Source organism: Pagrus major, chromosome 2 (assembly GCF_040436345.1).
Source record: "Pagrus major chromosome 2, Pma_NU_1.0".
NCBI lineage: Eukaryota > Metazoa > Chordata > Actinopteri > Spariformes > Sparidae > Pagrus > Pagrus major.
Window position 1 is genome coordinate 33441929 of NC_133216.1, and position 17868 is coordinate 33459796.

At 42.6% G+C, this 17868-nt stretch overlaps 1 protein-coding gene across 1 annotated transcript in view; it reads right to left on the reverse strand.

The window, feature by feature from the left end:
- Positions 1 to 17868, reverse strand: part of sez6b (seizure related 6 homolog b) — a 186575-nt gene that overhangs the window by 48103 nt on the left and 120604 nt on the right. Inside the window, exon 9 of the mRNA XM_073495562.1 lies at positions 5534 to 5730. Coding sequence (XP_073351663.1) covers positions 5534 to 5730 — 197 coding nt within the window. The remainder of the gene's footprint in view (positions 1 to 5533; positions 5731 to 17868) is intronic.

Below are 17868 nucleotides of genomic sequence, written 5' to 3' on the forward strand. Positions count from 1 at the left end.
CCTACTTTTTCGAACTCCTCCCAGGCAATTTCACCGATTTGCACCAAACTTTGCACACAGCATCTGTGGACGCTCCTGACAAAAAGTTATTAAAAGAATTTTGATACGCCAAAGAATTCTCAAGTTATTAAATAACAACTTCCTGTGGATTTGGGTCACAACAGGAAGTGTTGCATATCTCCACATTGGTGTGTCTGAATGACGTCAAACTCAGGATCCTACTTCCGCATGAGGCCCTAAGGCTCTGTGCAAAATCTTGTCCCATGACAACTAGGTGGCGCTCTTTTAATTGAAGTATTTTATATCTCGACATCGGTTGGTCGGATTAATACGAAACTTGGTACAGTCATTGCCAATGCCCTCCTGAGGACAGCTGACAAAGGGGTTACCGATCTGACACTAGGTGGCGCTCTGGTGGCAGTTTCATTTTAGATTTGGCACTGTGCCCACACCATAACACTTATGGATATGAAATTCATAGGGGTGGTATAGACCGGCCCCTGTAACTCACACACCAAAAATGACCAGCAGGTGGCGCTATTATCAAGAAAAAATGTTTTTTGCTAATTACTCCCACATAATATGGTGCACATTGTTAAACATTATATCTATATGTTCCCTGAATACAGCCGAACCGTGTGATGTAGGCCCCGCCCACGTTCGCACTGAATTTCCATTCGCAAATTCGCCAAATGTCGCAAACCTACTTTTTCGAACTCCTCCCAGGCAATTTCTCCGATTTGCACCAAACTTTGCACGCAGCATCTCTGGACCCTCCTGACAAAAAGTTATTAAAAGAAATGTGCTAGTCCACAGAATGCCCAAATTATAAAACAACAATTTCCTGCACATTGTGGTCAAACAGACATTCTTGTGTATCTTGATGAAATACAGTCCGATTAACACAAAACTTTTCCCAGTTGTGTTCCATGACACGATGAGCATTTCTACAAAATTTCGTGCAAATCGACCAATAGGTGGCGCTTTTATTGCTAAATGACAAAACAGCAGCTTCACTGCCTTCAGTTTTGTTTCCTCTACGCAAGTTGTTGCATGAACAAGCCTCAACAGCAGCAAGCCCACACAGCAGCATGTAACGACAGCAGCATGCCCCGACAGCAGCATGTCCCGACAGCAGCACGCCCCGACGCGCGTGGACTGCGAGGGCCCGTTCATCGCTGCTTGCAGCTTTAATTAGGGCCCGAGCAGTGAAACTGCAAGGACCCTATTGTAATTGTAATGATTATTATTATTATTTTTATTTTTATTTTTCCCAAATGAACGCATTTTTCACTGCCTGAACATACCCCAAAAGTCATCAAACTTGGAATATATGTCATACCTGGCGAAAAATTTTATAATCTGTTGTCATTGTGAATTTTCAGCACTAGGTGGCGCTATAATCAAGGAAAGTGTGTTTTGGCTAATAACTCCCACATACGTTGTCGCACATTCAAATACCTCATATCCCCTTGTTCAGTGAATGGTACTGAATCTCCTGATATAGGCCACGCCCATTTCCGCCTACCGTTTTTTTTCGCTAGCGCGCGAAATGTCGCAAACCTACTTTTTCGAACTCCTCCCAGGCAATGTCACCGATTTGCACCAAACTTTTCACACAGCATCTGTGGACCCTCCTGACAAAAAGTTATTAAAAGAATTTTGCTATTCCAAACAATACTCCAGTTATTAAATAACAACTTCCTGTGGGTTTGGGTCACAACAGGAAGTGTTGCATATCTCCACATTGGTGTGTCCGAATGATGTGAAACTCAGGACACTACTTCCCCATGAGCCCCTAAGACTCTGTGCAAAATCTTGGCCCATGACCACTAGGTGGCGCTATTTAAATTGAAGTATTTTATATCTCAACATCGGTTGGTCAGATTAACACAAAACTTGGTACACTGATTGCCAATGGTCTCCTGAGGAGAACTGACGAAGGTGTTACCGATCTGACAGTAGGTGGCGCTCTGGTGGCAGTTTCATTTTATAATTGGCACTGTGCCCACACCATAACACTTATGGACATGAAACTGATTGGGGTGGTATAGACTGGCATCTGTAACTCACACACCAAAAATCACCAGCAGGTGGCGCTATTATCAAGAAAAAACGTTTTTTGCTAATTACTCCCACATAATATGGTGCACATTGTTAAACATTATATCTATATGTTCCCTGAATACAGCCGAACCGTGTGATGTAGGCCACGCCCACGTTCGCACTGAATTTCCATTTGCAAATTCGCCAAATGTCGCAAACCTACTTTTTCGAACTCCTCTCAGGCACTTTCTCCAATTTGCACCAAACTTTGCACGCAACATCTCTGGACCCTCCTGACAAAAAGTTATTAAAAGAAATGTGCTAGTCCACACAACGCCCAAAATATAAAACAACAATTTCCTGCACATTGTGGTCAAACAGACATTCTTGTGTATCTTGATGAAATACAGTCCGATTAACACAAAACTTTTGGCAATTGTGTTCCATGGCACGATGAGCATTTCTACAAAATTTCGTGCAAATCGACCAATAGGTGGCGCTTTTATTGCTAAATGACGAAATGACAGCTTCACTGTCTTCACTTTCATTTCCTCTATGGAAGTTGTTGCATGAACAAGCCTCGACAGCAGCATGCCCGGACAGCAGCATGTAACGACAGCAGCATGCCCCGACAGCATCATGTCACGACAGCAGCACGCCCCGACGCGCGTGGACTGCGAGGGCCCGTTCATCGCTGCTTGCAGCTTTAATTATTATTATTATTATTATTATTATTTTCCTTTGTCCGTAATGATCGCATTTTTCACTGCCTGAACATACCCCAAAAGTCACCAAACTTGGAATATAGATCACACCTGGCGAAAAATTTTATAATCTGTTGTCGTTCAGAATTTTCACCAGTAGGTGGCGCTACAATCAAGAAAAGTGTGTTTTGGCTAATAACTCCCATATACTTTGTTGCACATTCAAAAACCTTACATCCACGCGTTCAGTGAATTGTGCTGAATCTCCTGATATAGGCCACGCCCATTTCTGCCTACCATTTTTTTCGCTAGCTCGCCAAATGTTGTAAACCTACTTTTTCGAACTCCTCCCAGGCAATTTCACCGATTTGCGCCAAACGTTGCACACAGCATCTGTGGATGCTCCTGACAAAAAGTTATTAAAAGAATTTTGCTATTCCAAACAATACTCAAGTTATTAAATAACTACTTCCTGCAGATTTCGTTCCAAACAGGAAGCGTTGCATATCTCCACATTGGTTTGTCCGAATGACGTGAAACTCAGGATACTACTTCCTCATGAGGCCCTAAGGCTCTGTGCTAAATTTTGGCCGACGACCACTAGGTGGCGCTATTTAAATTGAAGTATTTTATATCTCAACATCGGTTGGTCGAATGAACACAAAACTTGGTACACTCATTGCCAATGCCCTCCTGAGGATAGCTGACAAAGGGGTTACCGATCTGACACTAGGTGGCGCTCTGGTGGCAGTTTCATTTTATATTTGCCACTGTGCCCACACCATAACACTTATGGATATGAAATTCATAGGGGCGGTACAGACTGGCCCCTGTAACTCACACACCAAAAATGACCAGCAGGTGGCGCTATTATCAAGAAAAAAAGTTTTTTGCTAATTACTCCCACATAATATGGTGCACATTTTTAAACATTATATCTATATGTTCCCTGAATACAGCCGAACCGTGTGATGTAGGCCACGCCCACGTTCGCACTGAATTTCCATTTGCAAATTCGCCAAATGTCGCAAACCTACTTTTTCGAACTCCTCCCAGGCAATTTTTCCAATTTGCACCAAACTTTGCACGCAGCATCTCTGGACCCTCCTGACAAAAAGTTATTAAAAGAAATGTGCTAGTCCACAGAACGGCCAAAATATAAAACAACAATTTCCTGCGCATTGTGGTCAAACAGACATTCTTGTGTATCTTGATGAAATACAGTCCGATGAACACAAAACTTTTGCCAATTGTGTTCCATGGCACGATGAGCATTTCTACAAAATTTCGTGCAAATCGACCAATAGGTGGCGCTTTTATTGCTAAATGACGAAATGACAGCTTCACTGCCTTCACTTTCATTTCCTCAATGGAAGTTGTTGCAAGTAGAAACCCCGACAGCAGCATGTCACAACAGCAGCATGTAACGACAGCAGCACGCCCCGACCCGCGTGGACTGCGAGGGCCCGTTCATCGCTGCTTGCAGCTTTAATTTCTTATTGTTTCTATACCTTGTATTTTGATTGTATTTGTACTTGAATGTACCTGCTATGATAACCTTATTTCCCCTCAGGGATTAATAAAGTTATCTATCTATCTATCTATCTATCTATCTATATATATATATATATATATATATATATATATATATATATATATATATATATATATACATATATACATATATATATATATATATGTATAAACATTTACAATGTGAGGTACAGTATACTTATGACTAAAAAGGCATCAGTTTAATGCTTTTCATATAAACTACAGTTCTTAAGTACAATTATGATGTAGGTGTACTCATACTTTATTGAAGAACTTCCATATTCTGCTACTTTATATTTCCACTCCACTACATTTTGGAGGCAAATATTGTACTTTTTACTCCACTTCATTTATTTGAATACTTTAGTTACCTGTTACTTTGCAGATTATGCTGCATCAGAGTCAAAGTAGTGCGTTTTTTAATTAAATTTATCAGAAGAACACACTGATATCTATAATCTGGAAATGCTGAATATCAGATCCGATAATTGGTTGACCTCAAGTACACAGTGTATACATACATGTACACGTATAATTTACTTTTAGCTATACTTTAAATATGTAAGTACGTTTATTGCCAAAAAAATACTTTTGATCATTTTAATATCAGATACTTAAAACTTTTGCTCAAGTACTTTTCATATGGATGACTTTCACTTTTAACAAAGTAATATTTTAACACAATATCTTTACTTTTACTCAAGTATGACTTTTGGGTACTTTATACAACACTGGTAAAAAACCCTCAGACAGCAGCTTTGTGATACTGTGTTTTGAATGTTGTCATGCTTTACTGTGATTGGCTTAGCTCTTTTTGACCTTTGAGAGCAGGCATGTGATGGCCTTAGGGTATATTTATTGATCGCCACACTCTGTGATCTACTTTATATTCCACTTGCCCAGCACTTCTGCACTTTTGAATCAAAAAAGCATGCATGATCAGAGAGTACATGTCCATGCACCCTTCATTTACTGCATTATGTTTGCATGATTAAAGTGGCGCCTTACATTGTCTGTGCCTTAAGGTCCCTGAACACTTGACATGAAAATAGTCAACTTGAGCACAACTGTTGACATTCAGCCACCATTAACTGTTTGATCAATTTAAACTAAGCTGGTACTTGCCTTAAAATTTCAAAATCTGCTAAACAGTAGGTGGCAGAGCTCCCTGATGAGTCCTGAGGTTTGAATCTCTGTGTGGTTGAGTCATCTTTGAGCACATGGCTTACCAAAGAAGTGGACTATGAAGCCGTTGCCGTAGCCGTAGATGTTGGTGGCTGGGTCAGACTGGAACTGGATGGTGACATCTGCAGTGGAGGTGTAGAGCTTAAATCGAGACTTTGATCCTCCATACTGACCCAGTACTTTAGCTGTGAGGTCATCTCCATCATAAAACGTCACCAGGTCATTCTTCCCAATGTTCAACCTGAAATATGAGACACACACAGAATAATGTTTGCATCTAGTGTTTTCCAGCTCAGCTTTAGAATCATTTGGTGTTACTTAAAGGAACAGTTCATCCAAAAATAAAAATCTAGTCATTATTTACTCACCCCCATGCTGATAGAAAGTCGGGTGAAACTTTTGTGGAACTTCACAGCAAAACAGCATTGTAGCATTCTCCTAAAAAGCTGAATAAAAAAATTAAAAAAAAATACATGAAATGGCTCCATACAGCTTGTCCTGCATAATCCAAGTCTCTGGAACCTCCCAAATTGATTTGAAAAGATGTATTTACTCCCTTTTTAAAGCCAAAATCTTCATTGTAGCTGCAAAGCTCAAAGCTTGAGAGTGTAAATAAAGTCATTTCATATCAATTTGGGATTTTGGGGCTTCTGTCGATTTGGATTACAATGTTTGATCTGTATGGAGACATTTTTTTTTTTTTTTTTTTATTTTTTATTTTAAAAGAAGTTAAGTAGAATGCTGCAACCCTGTTTTGCTGTAAAACTCCAGAAATGGTGTGTAAACTACTCACCCCCATGTTGACTTTCCATGGGGGTTGAGTAGATAATGACTGAATTTTCCCTTTTGGGTGAACTGTTTCTTTAAATGTTTCCCTTTAGCTTTTTCCATATGCATGAAAAAAAGATGCATAGAAATACATTTCACTCCATGCTCTCACCTTTAAACTGTCTTGCAGTGAATGATGTGGTCACAACCTACAGGTCAAACACCACCTCTATACACATACTGCACATGCATACATAAACCTTTTGCTCAGGAGAGGTGACTGAAAGAACGACCTCACAAGGTATTCTTGCATTTTTAAAATGACCGTAATTGTACAAAGAGGGCCACATGACTCCAGGTCAAATCAAGGTTACTTATTACTGAGAAAAGCTGTTACATCATTCATGAGGGGCAGAATTCCTATTTCCCTGCTACTGAGGAGATCATTGTCAGGATAATAATGTGACTATCGACAAGGTGAGATCTTGTGTTCCTGTGTTGATATATGGAAAATTATAGAGTTTGCCCACTATTGAAAGTGATCATGTTAGCATTTTACTCATCATTTTTGTGTAGAGATTATTGAAAAGAGCAAACACAATATCAGCTGGGGCTGCTAACGAAAACTTTCTGTAGCTTCTAGCATTATTTCTCTAGCATGCACACAAGCATCATTCAAAGTCTCAAAGCCAAAGTCTCACAGTGAACAAACCAGTGTGCATGCATACTAGGGATGTTGCAATACTGTTGTGGGATTGTGACGATATCTACATATCACATGATTATTTTGCTCATAAAGCTCATGGATATACCAAAGGAAATCAGTATAAATGTAATCTACAATCTCTCCTTGTCATTGTATAGTTCTGTTTGAACAGCAGAGAACACAAGTGTGACTTTCTTGACTTGAAATTAATTTTTAAATTGGCAAATATCATGTGTAGTTCGTAACACAATTCAAGTGGGATCAAAAAATGATTTGTCTTTCACCATTTATTACCATACAAAGTTTTTCCGTAATAAGGCCCCATGGGGTCCACTGGAAGGGGCGTGACTTCGGCACTCTATGGGCCCCACCTGAGTTGCCATAAGATCCGCCCTACTCTGCCTCTGATTGGTTAGCTTCATTGATTGCATTCCCTGTGCTTGTCTCAAACTGTTAGCTCACACAATAGCAGTCTGTTTTCGGCAGTGTTTGAGATGCAATAACACTTCAACCTCAGATCTACCTCTTTGGCCTCTCCCCAAGTTTCCACCGGGCCCTTTGAGCAGCATCCCAGAGGCTGCTCTCAGCTCTGCTCTGCTCTGCAGAGTATACGCACCAAGTGTATGTTTGACGGAATCTGCACAGAGCAGATCAAGCCAGTCACGAAGTCAGACAGCTAATCAGCATAGTGCATCCAGGCAATTTTCAAAATAAAACACCTGGGGATCTACAGCACCACAATGTCTGATATATTAAAAATAAACCCACTTACAACAGACAAATAACTAAATGATTTAACTATGTAGCCTATTCAATTACAGTAGAAGCACAAAAACCAAGGAGAAATGATGAAATAACCATAATCTGTGCAAGTCAACAACATCAGGCAGACATGACGCTCTGCTTCTGAAACGCTCCCTGTGGGATATGAAGCCACATGGAGGACGGAACAAAACAGCGGTGTAGTGGAATCAAGGAGTCTCTCCCTATCTTCTGCTGCTCCTGTCAGGGGCACTCATCCTCTGGAGCCGATCTTCGCTGTAAGAATGTCTCTGGGCTCCAGAGCCAGCCCTTGGCATAGGCTGTATAGGCAAATGCTAAGGGCACCACCATCCAAGAGGGGCTCCGCAAACAGGGGGAGAAAAAAAAAAAAAAAACTATTTTTTACCAGTGCTATTACTACTATTATTTCGAAATATTATATAAGCCCACAGCAACATAACTTCATAGCAAAGCCTATTAAATAATGGAGAGGCCTTTTTTCTGGGTTCCTGGCTGGCTCGTTGCACTGTACCTGCCCTCTGTGAGGGTGGGGGGCGGGGTCGAGAGGCGAGCTGCCTGAATCTGATTGGACTGTGACCCCAAGACCAAGAGAGACATTTATTGATACTGTAGCGGAACCACAATGTCCAAAAGACTGAAACCATCCGGCACCCAGGGAAGGAAAAGAAGGAAAGAAGAGGAAGCAAAACGTGAAAAAGACAGTAACCTCAGTGTGATGAAGTGAATGAAATTAATAGTTTAATGCATTGTAGTTAGCATTGTTGGAGCAGATTGTTAACTTGCTAGCTAACTTTGGACGATAGTAGCATTGTTTAATAATCAGTAAATAGCTAGAGTCGACGTAAATTAATATTACTCCCACCCTAAATTCATCAGGGTGTTACATGTGCATGTTTTGCCTCTGCTCTCTTGTGTCCTGCTCCAGGTGCCGCCCTCCCCATCTGACTGGTCAGGCACACCTGCAGCACATCAGCAATCAGGCGGATTGCTATAAAGCTGCAGGGATGGGAGCAGACGGAGCCAGTGGGCCAAGCCGCCAGATAGTGTCGTGGTGCTGTCGGTCGTGAATCAGAGCTATGTGGTGCTCTTCATGTTATCATTACTCCCTCGGGGCTTGTTTAAAGAAATTAGTAAAGATATTTGTAGTTGTTTAGACTATTTTGTTTTGAAAGCGTAAAGTCACTTCCAGTTGTTCGCGGTAAGTATTGGTGGCGGGGTGTGCGCGGTCTAGCCTAACTAATTATTAACAACTCCCTCAGTTAGACAGAAGTGTCCAGCTGGGTTGCACGGCGGCCCTCCCATCGGACACTTGTTTATTGTTTTGCCTTTATTATTTTCAGAGTAAATCCTGGGCGAGGATCAAGTTCCCTGACGGAGGTAGGCGTTTCGGGGCTCCGGCCACCGAAGTTCCACCTTTCAAGTCGCCTCGAGCCCGGCACGCTCCAGAAGATAAACAGGTTAGTTTTTGTTAGGTAGGATCTGGGGGATGTTTGTTTATAGTAAGGCTGGGTTTGTTTGTGTGTGTAGCATCCGGCGTTAATAGTTATGACGTTTACCACGGATGAGTGGATTACATGCTAATTTGTTTATAGCTTAGCCTAGCGGCTAAGCGCTATTGCTGGCGTGATGGCAAGTGGGGCAGTGTTTAGTGTGGAGGAGTTTGTGGCGGAGCCTACGCTGAGTCAACTAGACAACTGTAGGAAAGTTGATTTATTTGCGATTGTTGACCGCTACGGTATCCAAGTTTCAACCTCTTTCCTTACGTGGTTGACGGATTAGTGGAAGGAGGGATGTGTAGTTTGCCGGCGACTGTGGCCGTGGCCGTGGCTGAGTCCGCAGGGGAGACATTGTTAACATGACCCCCGGTGTAAAACATGATGACAGGGGCGAGAAGCAGTTACGTTGCCGCGTTTTGAACCGTTGTCTGTTGAAACGACCCCTGGCTCCAGAATAGACGCTGCGTTTAGCTCGTCTCTAGCTGGAGAAGGAGGAACGGAATTTCAGCTCCGGTTGAAGCGGATGGAATTGGAGGCAGAGACCGTCGTCAAAATGCGCGAGCTGGAACTACAGTCTAGCTCAGTTTCGTCTGGTGCGTGGTCGTCTTATTCATCTGTTACATTTGACGTGAGTCAAAACATTTCTTTCGAGAGTCTGAAGTTGAGTGTTATTTTGGTGCGTTTGAGCACATTGCTGCTGCTCTGCACTGGCCGAAGGATGTGTGGGTGATACTGGTACAATGCAAACTAACGGGTAAACCACAGGAAGCTCTCTCTTATGAAAAAGTAAAGAGCGCGATACTGCGGGTATATGAGCTGGTGCCTGAGGCATATAGACAGCGTTTCCGCGGCCTTAGAAAGACAGCAGGCCAGACGTACGCAGACTTTGCCAGGGAGAAGGGGATGCTGTTTGACCGGTGGTGTTCAGCTTGTAAGGCGGATGACTTTGTTTCGATACGTGAGCTGATGTTGTTGGAGGAATTTAAAAACCATGTGCCTGAGCGGACTGTTGTGTATTTAAATGAGCAGAAAGTATCTACTCTGCAGCAAGCTGCTATTCGTGCTGATGAGTTCGCTCTTACCCACAAAAGCAGCTTTAGGCCTTTATTAGATTCTTCTCCTCAACGTGAAACTGCTTTTAGGTCTAGTGACACGCGTGTTCCACGTGCAGGTACATCTTTCTCTGGTCCTAAGGCAGATAAGCAATGTTTTTTCTGTCATAAAGCTGACCATCTAATTGCCGACTGCAATGCGTGGAAACGTAAGCAGCAGGCGGCAATTTCAAAGCCCAACAGTAGCCAGTTGTTCACCATCCACCATTCAAACAGTACCTGATGAGTGTTTCAAACCTTTCATTTTCCCTGCATTTGTCTCGCTCACTGGGAAGGCGGATGATCAGTCCCATCACAGTGTTGTGAGACACTGGTGGCTCCCAGTCATTCAGCCTTTCCACTGTACTGCCCTTGAGTGAGGAGTCTGCCTGTGACGCGAGCACAATCGTAAGAGGTATCGGGATGGGGTTTGTACCTGCACCTCTTCTCCACATTCACGTCCAGTCTAACCTTAAAACTGGTTTCTTCCCGGTAGCTGTGCGTTCCTCGTTCCCCATCGATGGTGTTGACTTTATTATGGGTAACGACATAGCTGGGGGTAAAGTATATCCATCACCCGAATTCATTGACAACCCTATTGCAGAATCTAGACATGATGATCTGGTCCAATGTCACCCTGACGTGTTTTCAGTTAGCGTGCTAACTAGGGCTCAAGCCAGAAAACAAGCAGATGTTGATCTGTCTGACTCTATTTTTGCTTCTGCCTTATCTGAGGACAGGCTGCCACCTACGGGGGAAGAGGAGAACTGTACTGCAGGCCTAGAAAAGTGTGGAGGTGGAGCAGAACCTGTTGCTGCTCATGTGCTGCCACTGACCCGTGAGGCACTCATCAGCTCCCAGTCAGGTGACCCATCTTTAAGGAAGTGTTTTGCAGCAGTTGAGGATGTCAGTAAGTGTACTGAGAGTCAGTCATTTTTCGTAGACAACAGGGTGTTGATGCGGAGATGGATGTCACCACTAGGAAAACCCAATGCAGTTGGTGACTGGGGCTCAGTGCGTCAGATAGTGATTCCTGCTGCGTACCGGCAGCATGTACTAGAGTTAGCCCATGAACATCCCTGGTCTGGTCACCTTGGTGTCACTAAGACCAATGACCACATTCTGAAACATTTCTTCTGGCCAGGAATGAAGGCCGAAGTGACACGCTTCTGCAAAACATGTAGTACCTGCTAAGTGCTGGGGAAGCCAAATCAGGTTGTTCCTCCAGCCCCTTTACACCCTATTCCTGCTGTTGGTGAACCCTTTGAACGTGTATTGGTCCATTGTGTTGGTCCATTGCCGAGGACAAAGTCTGGTAACCAGTTTTTGTTAACAGTAATGTGCGTTACCACTCGTTTTCCTGAGGCCATTCCACTTCGAAAAATCACTGCACCTGCCATCACAAGGGCATTGACCAAGTTCTTTACCACGTTGGGGGTCCCAGATGTAGTACAGACTGATCAAGGAATTAACTGTCGAAATCTTTTAGGCAAACCTTGCAGTCTCTGGGCATCACTCATTCAGTCTCTAGTGCGTATCATCCACAGTCACAGGGGGCACTTTAGTCCATGCTGCGTAAGTACTGTCATGATACAGGGAGAGGGTGAGGGATGAGGGTGTCCCCTTTACACTGTTCGCCATGTGCGAAGCCAAACAAGAGTCCCTGGGGTTCAGCTCGGCTGAGCTTGTGTTCGGGCACAATGTGCGTGGCCCACTGAAAGTGTTAAAGGAACAGTTCTTGTGTAACATTTCTCCGCAGACCACAGTTCAAGATTTTGTATCACGATGTAAGGAGCGTTTACGTCATGCTTCTGCGCTGGCTAAAGTGGCACTGTCCTCCTCTCAGGAGGGTATGAAAGAACGGTTTGACCGGAAGGCAGTTAAGCGTGAGTTTGAAACTATGTCATTCACACGCCTGAGCGGAGACGTAAGGTGCGTTTGTGCCACATTAACATGCTTAAATCCTATCATTCCAGAGAAGCCGTCCAGGGGGAGCAGGAAAAAACTCTGGAGACTGCTGTCCCTCGCGAAACAACTACTTCCCTTGGTTTGTGTGGAATCTTTGCCTGACGATGGTTTGGCGGTACTGGGAAGTGATCAGTAGAGTGGTAGGCAGTCTAACACAGAGTTCTTGTCGAAAATAGACACCCTCTTGAACTATCTCCCTGTAGATCAGCGACGAGAGATAGTTTCTTTGATGCGCTCCCATCCATCTCTGTTTGGTGACGTACCATCTAGCACCAACACATTAAAACATGACATTGAGGTTGGTGCTGCATGTCCCATTAAACAGCATGCTTACCGTTGTCCTTTAGCCAAAAGGGAGCTGATGAAAAAGGACGCTAATTACCTGTTGGAAAATGGTTTAGCTGTACCTAGCTGTAGTCCTTGGAGTTCCCCTTGTTTGCTGGCTACTAAATCTGATGGCACCCCACGCTTTTGTACCGACTATCGCAAGGTTAACGCAGTTACAGTGCCAGACTCATTTCCTTTGCCTCGCATGGAGGACTGTATCGATAGTATTGGGCCGCCCATGTTAATTACAAAGCTCGATCTGCTGAAAGGGTACTGGCAGGTTCCATTAACACCCAGAGCCTCTGAGATCTCGGCCTTTGTAACCCCAGACCACTGCAGTATACAGTTATGCCATTTGGGGTGAGAAATGCGCCTGCCACATTTCAGCGTCTGATGAATCTGGTGCTAGGAAATGTCGAGAACTGTAATGTTTACCTTGATGATGTCGTCGTGTACTCAAGCGATTGGGCCAGTCATATCACTAGCTTGACGGAAGTGTTTCAGCGACTTGTAGAAGCATCCTTGATTCTTAACCTAGCCAAGTGCGAGTTTGGTAAAGCCTTGGTTACATACTTGAGGAAACAGGTCGGCCACGGGCAGGTCCGGCCCGTAGATGCTAAAATCTCGGCCGTGCTGTCCTATCCGGTTCCCACGTCAAGGCGTGAACTACTGCATTTCTTGGGCATGGCTGGTTATTACCGGTGTTTTTGCAAAAACTTCTCTGTGGTAGTTAATCCTTTAACTGGTCTGTGTAGCCCGAGGGTTCCTTTTGCATGGAATACTGAGTGTCAGTATGCCTTCGAGGCAGCAGAGTCTCTTCTCTGCAGTGCACTTGTCCTGGCGGCGCCTAACTTCTCCTGTCCTTTTAAGCTGGATGTTGATGTGAGGGCTTCAGGAGCTGGGGCTGTGCTGATACAAGATGGGGAGGGTGACGTGTGTCATCCAGTGTGTTACTTCTCGGTCAAGTTCAAATGCCATCAACTGAACTACTCCACCATTGAAAAAGAGACCCTGGCTATGCTACTCGCACTTCAACATTTTGAAGTGTATGTTGGTGCCAGTTCATCTCCCGTGGTTGTATACACAGACCATAACCCTCTTGTCTTCCTAACACAGATGTACAACCACAACCAGCGACTGATGCGTTGGGCCCTGTTGGTGCAAGGATACAACATTGACATTAAACACAAGAAGGGGACCGACAATGTGGTGGCTGATGTCCTGTCCCGTGGGTGAGAGAAAAAAAAAAGTGAAAAAAGGAAATAGTTCTGATGTGTAGTACGTTTGATCGGTAACCGTGTTGTTGATAGTGTTTAATGTAGCAAACTATTAGTTTGCACTTATAGGAGGGGGTGTTACATGTGCATGTTTTGCCTCTGCTCTCTTGTGTCCTGCTCCAGGTGCCGCCCTCCCCATCTGACTGGTCAGGCACACCTGCAGCACATCAGCAATCAGGTGGATTGCTATAAAGCTGCAGGGATGGGAGCAGACGGGGCCAGTGGGCCAAGCCGCCAGATAGTGTGTGACCACAAATGGGGACGTAACAAGGGACATTTGGAAAGTTAACGTTAGGCCTGTTCAGGTCTTATTTTAACCTGTTGGCTGTGTTTTCCTGCATGTATGTCAGTTAAAATGCTATTAGTTTTCCATCCCCTTTATAAGTAATAGGGTAGTTGTAAGCCTTTGGTTTATTGTGTCACAGTTTATGTTTGTTAAAGTGTATTACTGTTAATACTCCATACCTTAGCTTTCCCATATCATTCATAGGCTGTATGTATGTATGTATGTATGTATATGTATGTATGTATATATGTATATATATATGTGTGTATATACATATATATATATATATATATATACTCCATACCTTAGCTTTCCCATATCATTCATAGGCTGTATGTATATATATATATATATATATATATATATGTATATGTATGTATGTATGTATGTATATATGTATATATATATGTGTGTGTGTGTGTGTGTATGTATGTATATATATATATATATATATATATATATATATATATATATATATATATATATATATATATATGTATATATATATACACACACATACACAGCTCTGGAAAAAATTAAGAGACCACTGCAAATTTTTCTGAAATCAGCATCTCTACATGTATGACAGCCATTCCATTCCAGTGTCGAATTCCAACACAAGCACACCTCATTCTACTTAATGAGGTACTGATTAAGGGATCACCTGTACCCAAATCTTATTTAACGAGGAAAAGTATAAAAACCACTGCTGTGGTCATCACTATACTCTTGCAATAGGACCAGCTGCGTGGCAAAAACTAGTGCTAGTAGTACCTCAAAAGTAATTGGAATCAAAAAATAACTATTGACCATGCCAAAAGAGTTGAAAAGAAAAGTTTTGAGTGAGGAAAAGAAGGGTTCAATTCTGGCTTTACTGGCAGAGGGAAACAGTGAGTGTCAGGTTGCTTCCATCCTTAAAATTTCTAAGACGGCGGTTCATAAGAACAAGGTCAAACAGCAGACATTGGGGACAACAAAGCTACAGACCGGCAGAGGATGAAAACGACTCTCCACTGACTGGGATGACCGTCAACTCATTCGAATGTCACTCAGCAACCGTAGGATGACATCAAGTGACCTACAAACAGAATGGCAAATGGCGGCTGGGGAGAAGTGCACGGTGAGAACGGTTCGAAACAGGCTCCTAGGGGCAGGGCTCAAGTCATGTAAAGCTAGAAAAAAGCCCTTAATCATTGAGAAGCAAAGAAGAGCCAGGCTAAGGTTTGCAGAAGACCATAAGGATTGGACCATAGAGGACGGGAGTAAGGTCATCTTCTCTGATGAGTCCAATTTTCAGCTTTGCCCAATACCTGGTCGTCTAATGGTTAGACGGAGACCTGGAGAGGCCTACAAGCCACAGTGTCTCGCATCGACTGTGAAATTTGGTGGAGGATTGGTGATGATCTGGGGGTGCTTCAGCAAGGCTGGAATTGGGCAGATTCATCTTTGCGAAGGACGCATGAATCAAGCCACGTACAAGGTTATCCTGGAAGAAAACTTGCTTCCTTCTGCTCTGACAATGTTCCCCAACTCTGAGGATTGGTTTTTCCAGCAGGACAATGCTCCATACCACACAGCTAAGTCAATCAAGGTGTGGATGAAGGACTACCAGATCAAGACCCTGTCATGGCCAGCCCAATCTCCAGACCTGAACCCCATTGAAAACCTCTGGAATGTGATCAAGAGGAAGATGGATGGTCCCAAGCCATCAAACAAAGCTGAGCTGCTTGAATTAAAGTCACCCAACAGCAATGTGAAAGACTGGTGGAGAGCATGCCAAGACGCATGAAAGCTGTGATTGACAATCAGGGTTATTCCACCAAATATTGATTTCTGAACTCTTCCTAAGTTAAAACATTAGTATTGTGTTGTTTATAAATGAATATGAACTTGTTTTCTTTTTTTCATTTGAGGTCTAAAACACTGCATCTTTTCTGTTATTTTGACCATTTGTCATTTTCTGCAAATAAATGCTCGAAATAACAATATTTTTATTTGGAATTTGGGAGAAATGTTGTCAGTAGTTGATAGAATAAAACAAAACTGTTCATTTTACTCAAACACATACCTATAAATAGTAACATCAGAGAAACTGATAATTTTGCAGTGGTCTCATAATTTTTTCCAGAGCTGTATATATCTATATATCTATATATCTATAGATCTATATATATAGATATATAGATATATATCTATATATATATAGATCTATATATATATAGATATATATATACACACGTATTAATCTCACTGCACTTTACTGCTTGCTTTTTGCACTCTAGTTACATTGAATTGCATTGCAGTGACGATAAAGTTGAATGAATCTCATCGTATTTTCATTATTAGTCTATATTAGTCTTATGTATAGCACACACCAAGCATCTGTTTTTTTTATCAAGTGTAACATCCAGTGGTCACATATACTTCTCTTCTCTCTTCAGATGCACTTTTAAAATATTGAATACATACATGCAGTTTCTGTGTGAGTATATGCGATGCAAGGGGGCGCCAGCTAAAATCTTGCCTAGGGCACCAAATTGGGCTGGGCCGGCACTGCTGGGCTCGCTAAGTGGAGCAGACAGGCTGGCTGTCCTGGTGCTGCTTTCCCACCCAGCCTGACTGCTTCACCAAACGAGGCTAGAGACACTGCAGCTGTGACGACCAGTTGGTGTGTTAACCGGCAGGGAAACTACGGCTCACAATCTGCTATATCAGCTCTGCCGCTGATACTGAAAATAGTAACACATTAGTTACGCTTACAAAGATTTTCAGGCCTGGTCATCTGCTGGACAGCAAGGGATTGCTAATGGCTACTGGCTGGTGTATTGTTTTGCAATTGTACATAGTCCAATGATTCACTGCCAAAGACAATTCATGGCTAGTTTTTGCAAGCAAAAAGTAAAAAAAAACAATGTACAAATAATAAATGCTGTACACATCAGACTTATTGTTAAAGGACATTGTGCAAGTCATGTTTTTATTTGCTTTTCAATATTGTGATGATATCGTACTGTGAGTTTTTGGTATTCTTACATCCCTAATGGTTATAGCTGGAAAATCAGTTGGCAAGTTAAAGTACAGGGATTTCAAAAGGGAATACTTTCAGTTGAACTCAATTTTCACAAAATTGGGGACATATGAGACAAAGGTTTTGAGGGCCATGTAGCCCTTACACTTCGCCCTACCCCTCTGTCCAAACAATAATCCGGACACCCTAATCCTAGACATTAACATGCAAAATGGAGGAATAGGGCTAAATAGGAAGGATTGGGCCTTAAATAGTCTGTCCTCATCAGAAAAATTATCATACTGTAGGTCGACTGTGAAAGCAGGTTATTACGACCCATATTAACATTTCTTGTTAGTTGCCATAGCAATCATTACAGTGGCAAAGTAGGAAGCCTGGAGAAGTAGTGTAAAAAAATGAAAACTCTGTATAGGGAGGAGGTTGGAGATGGACAGTCGGCTTAAACAAGCAAAGGACTTTCATTCAGGAGACTGCTTTAAGTGTACAGTGTGAAACCAGAATTCAACTTTTAGTCCTTGAACTTACTAACGTAGTTATGTTATATCACGAACACATCATAATCAAAGTTACATACATAACATAGGCACATTTGTAACTGAATTTACACAAGTCATGTTGTTATTTTAACACAAACCACAGTGTTTTCCTA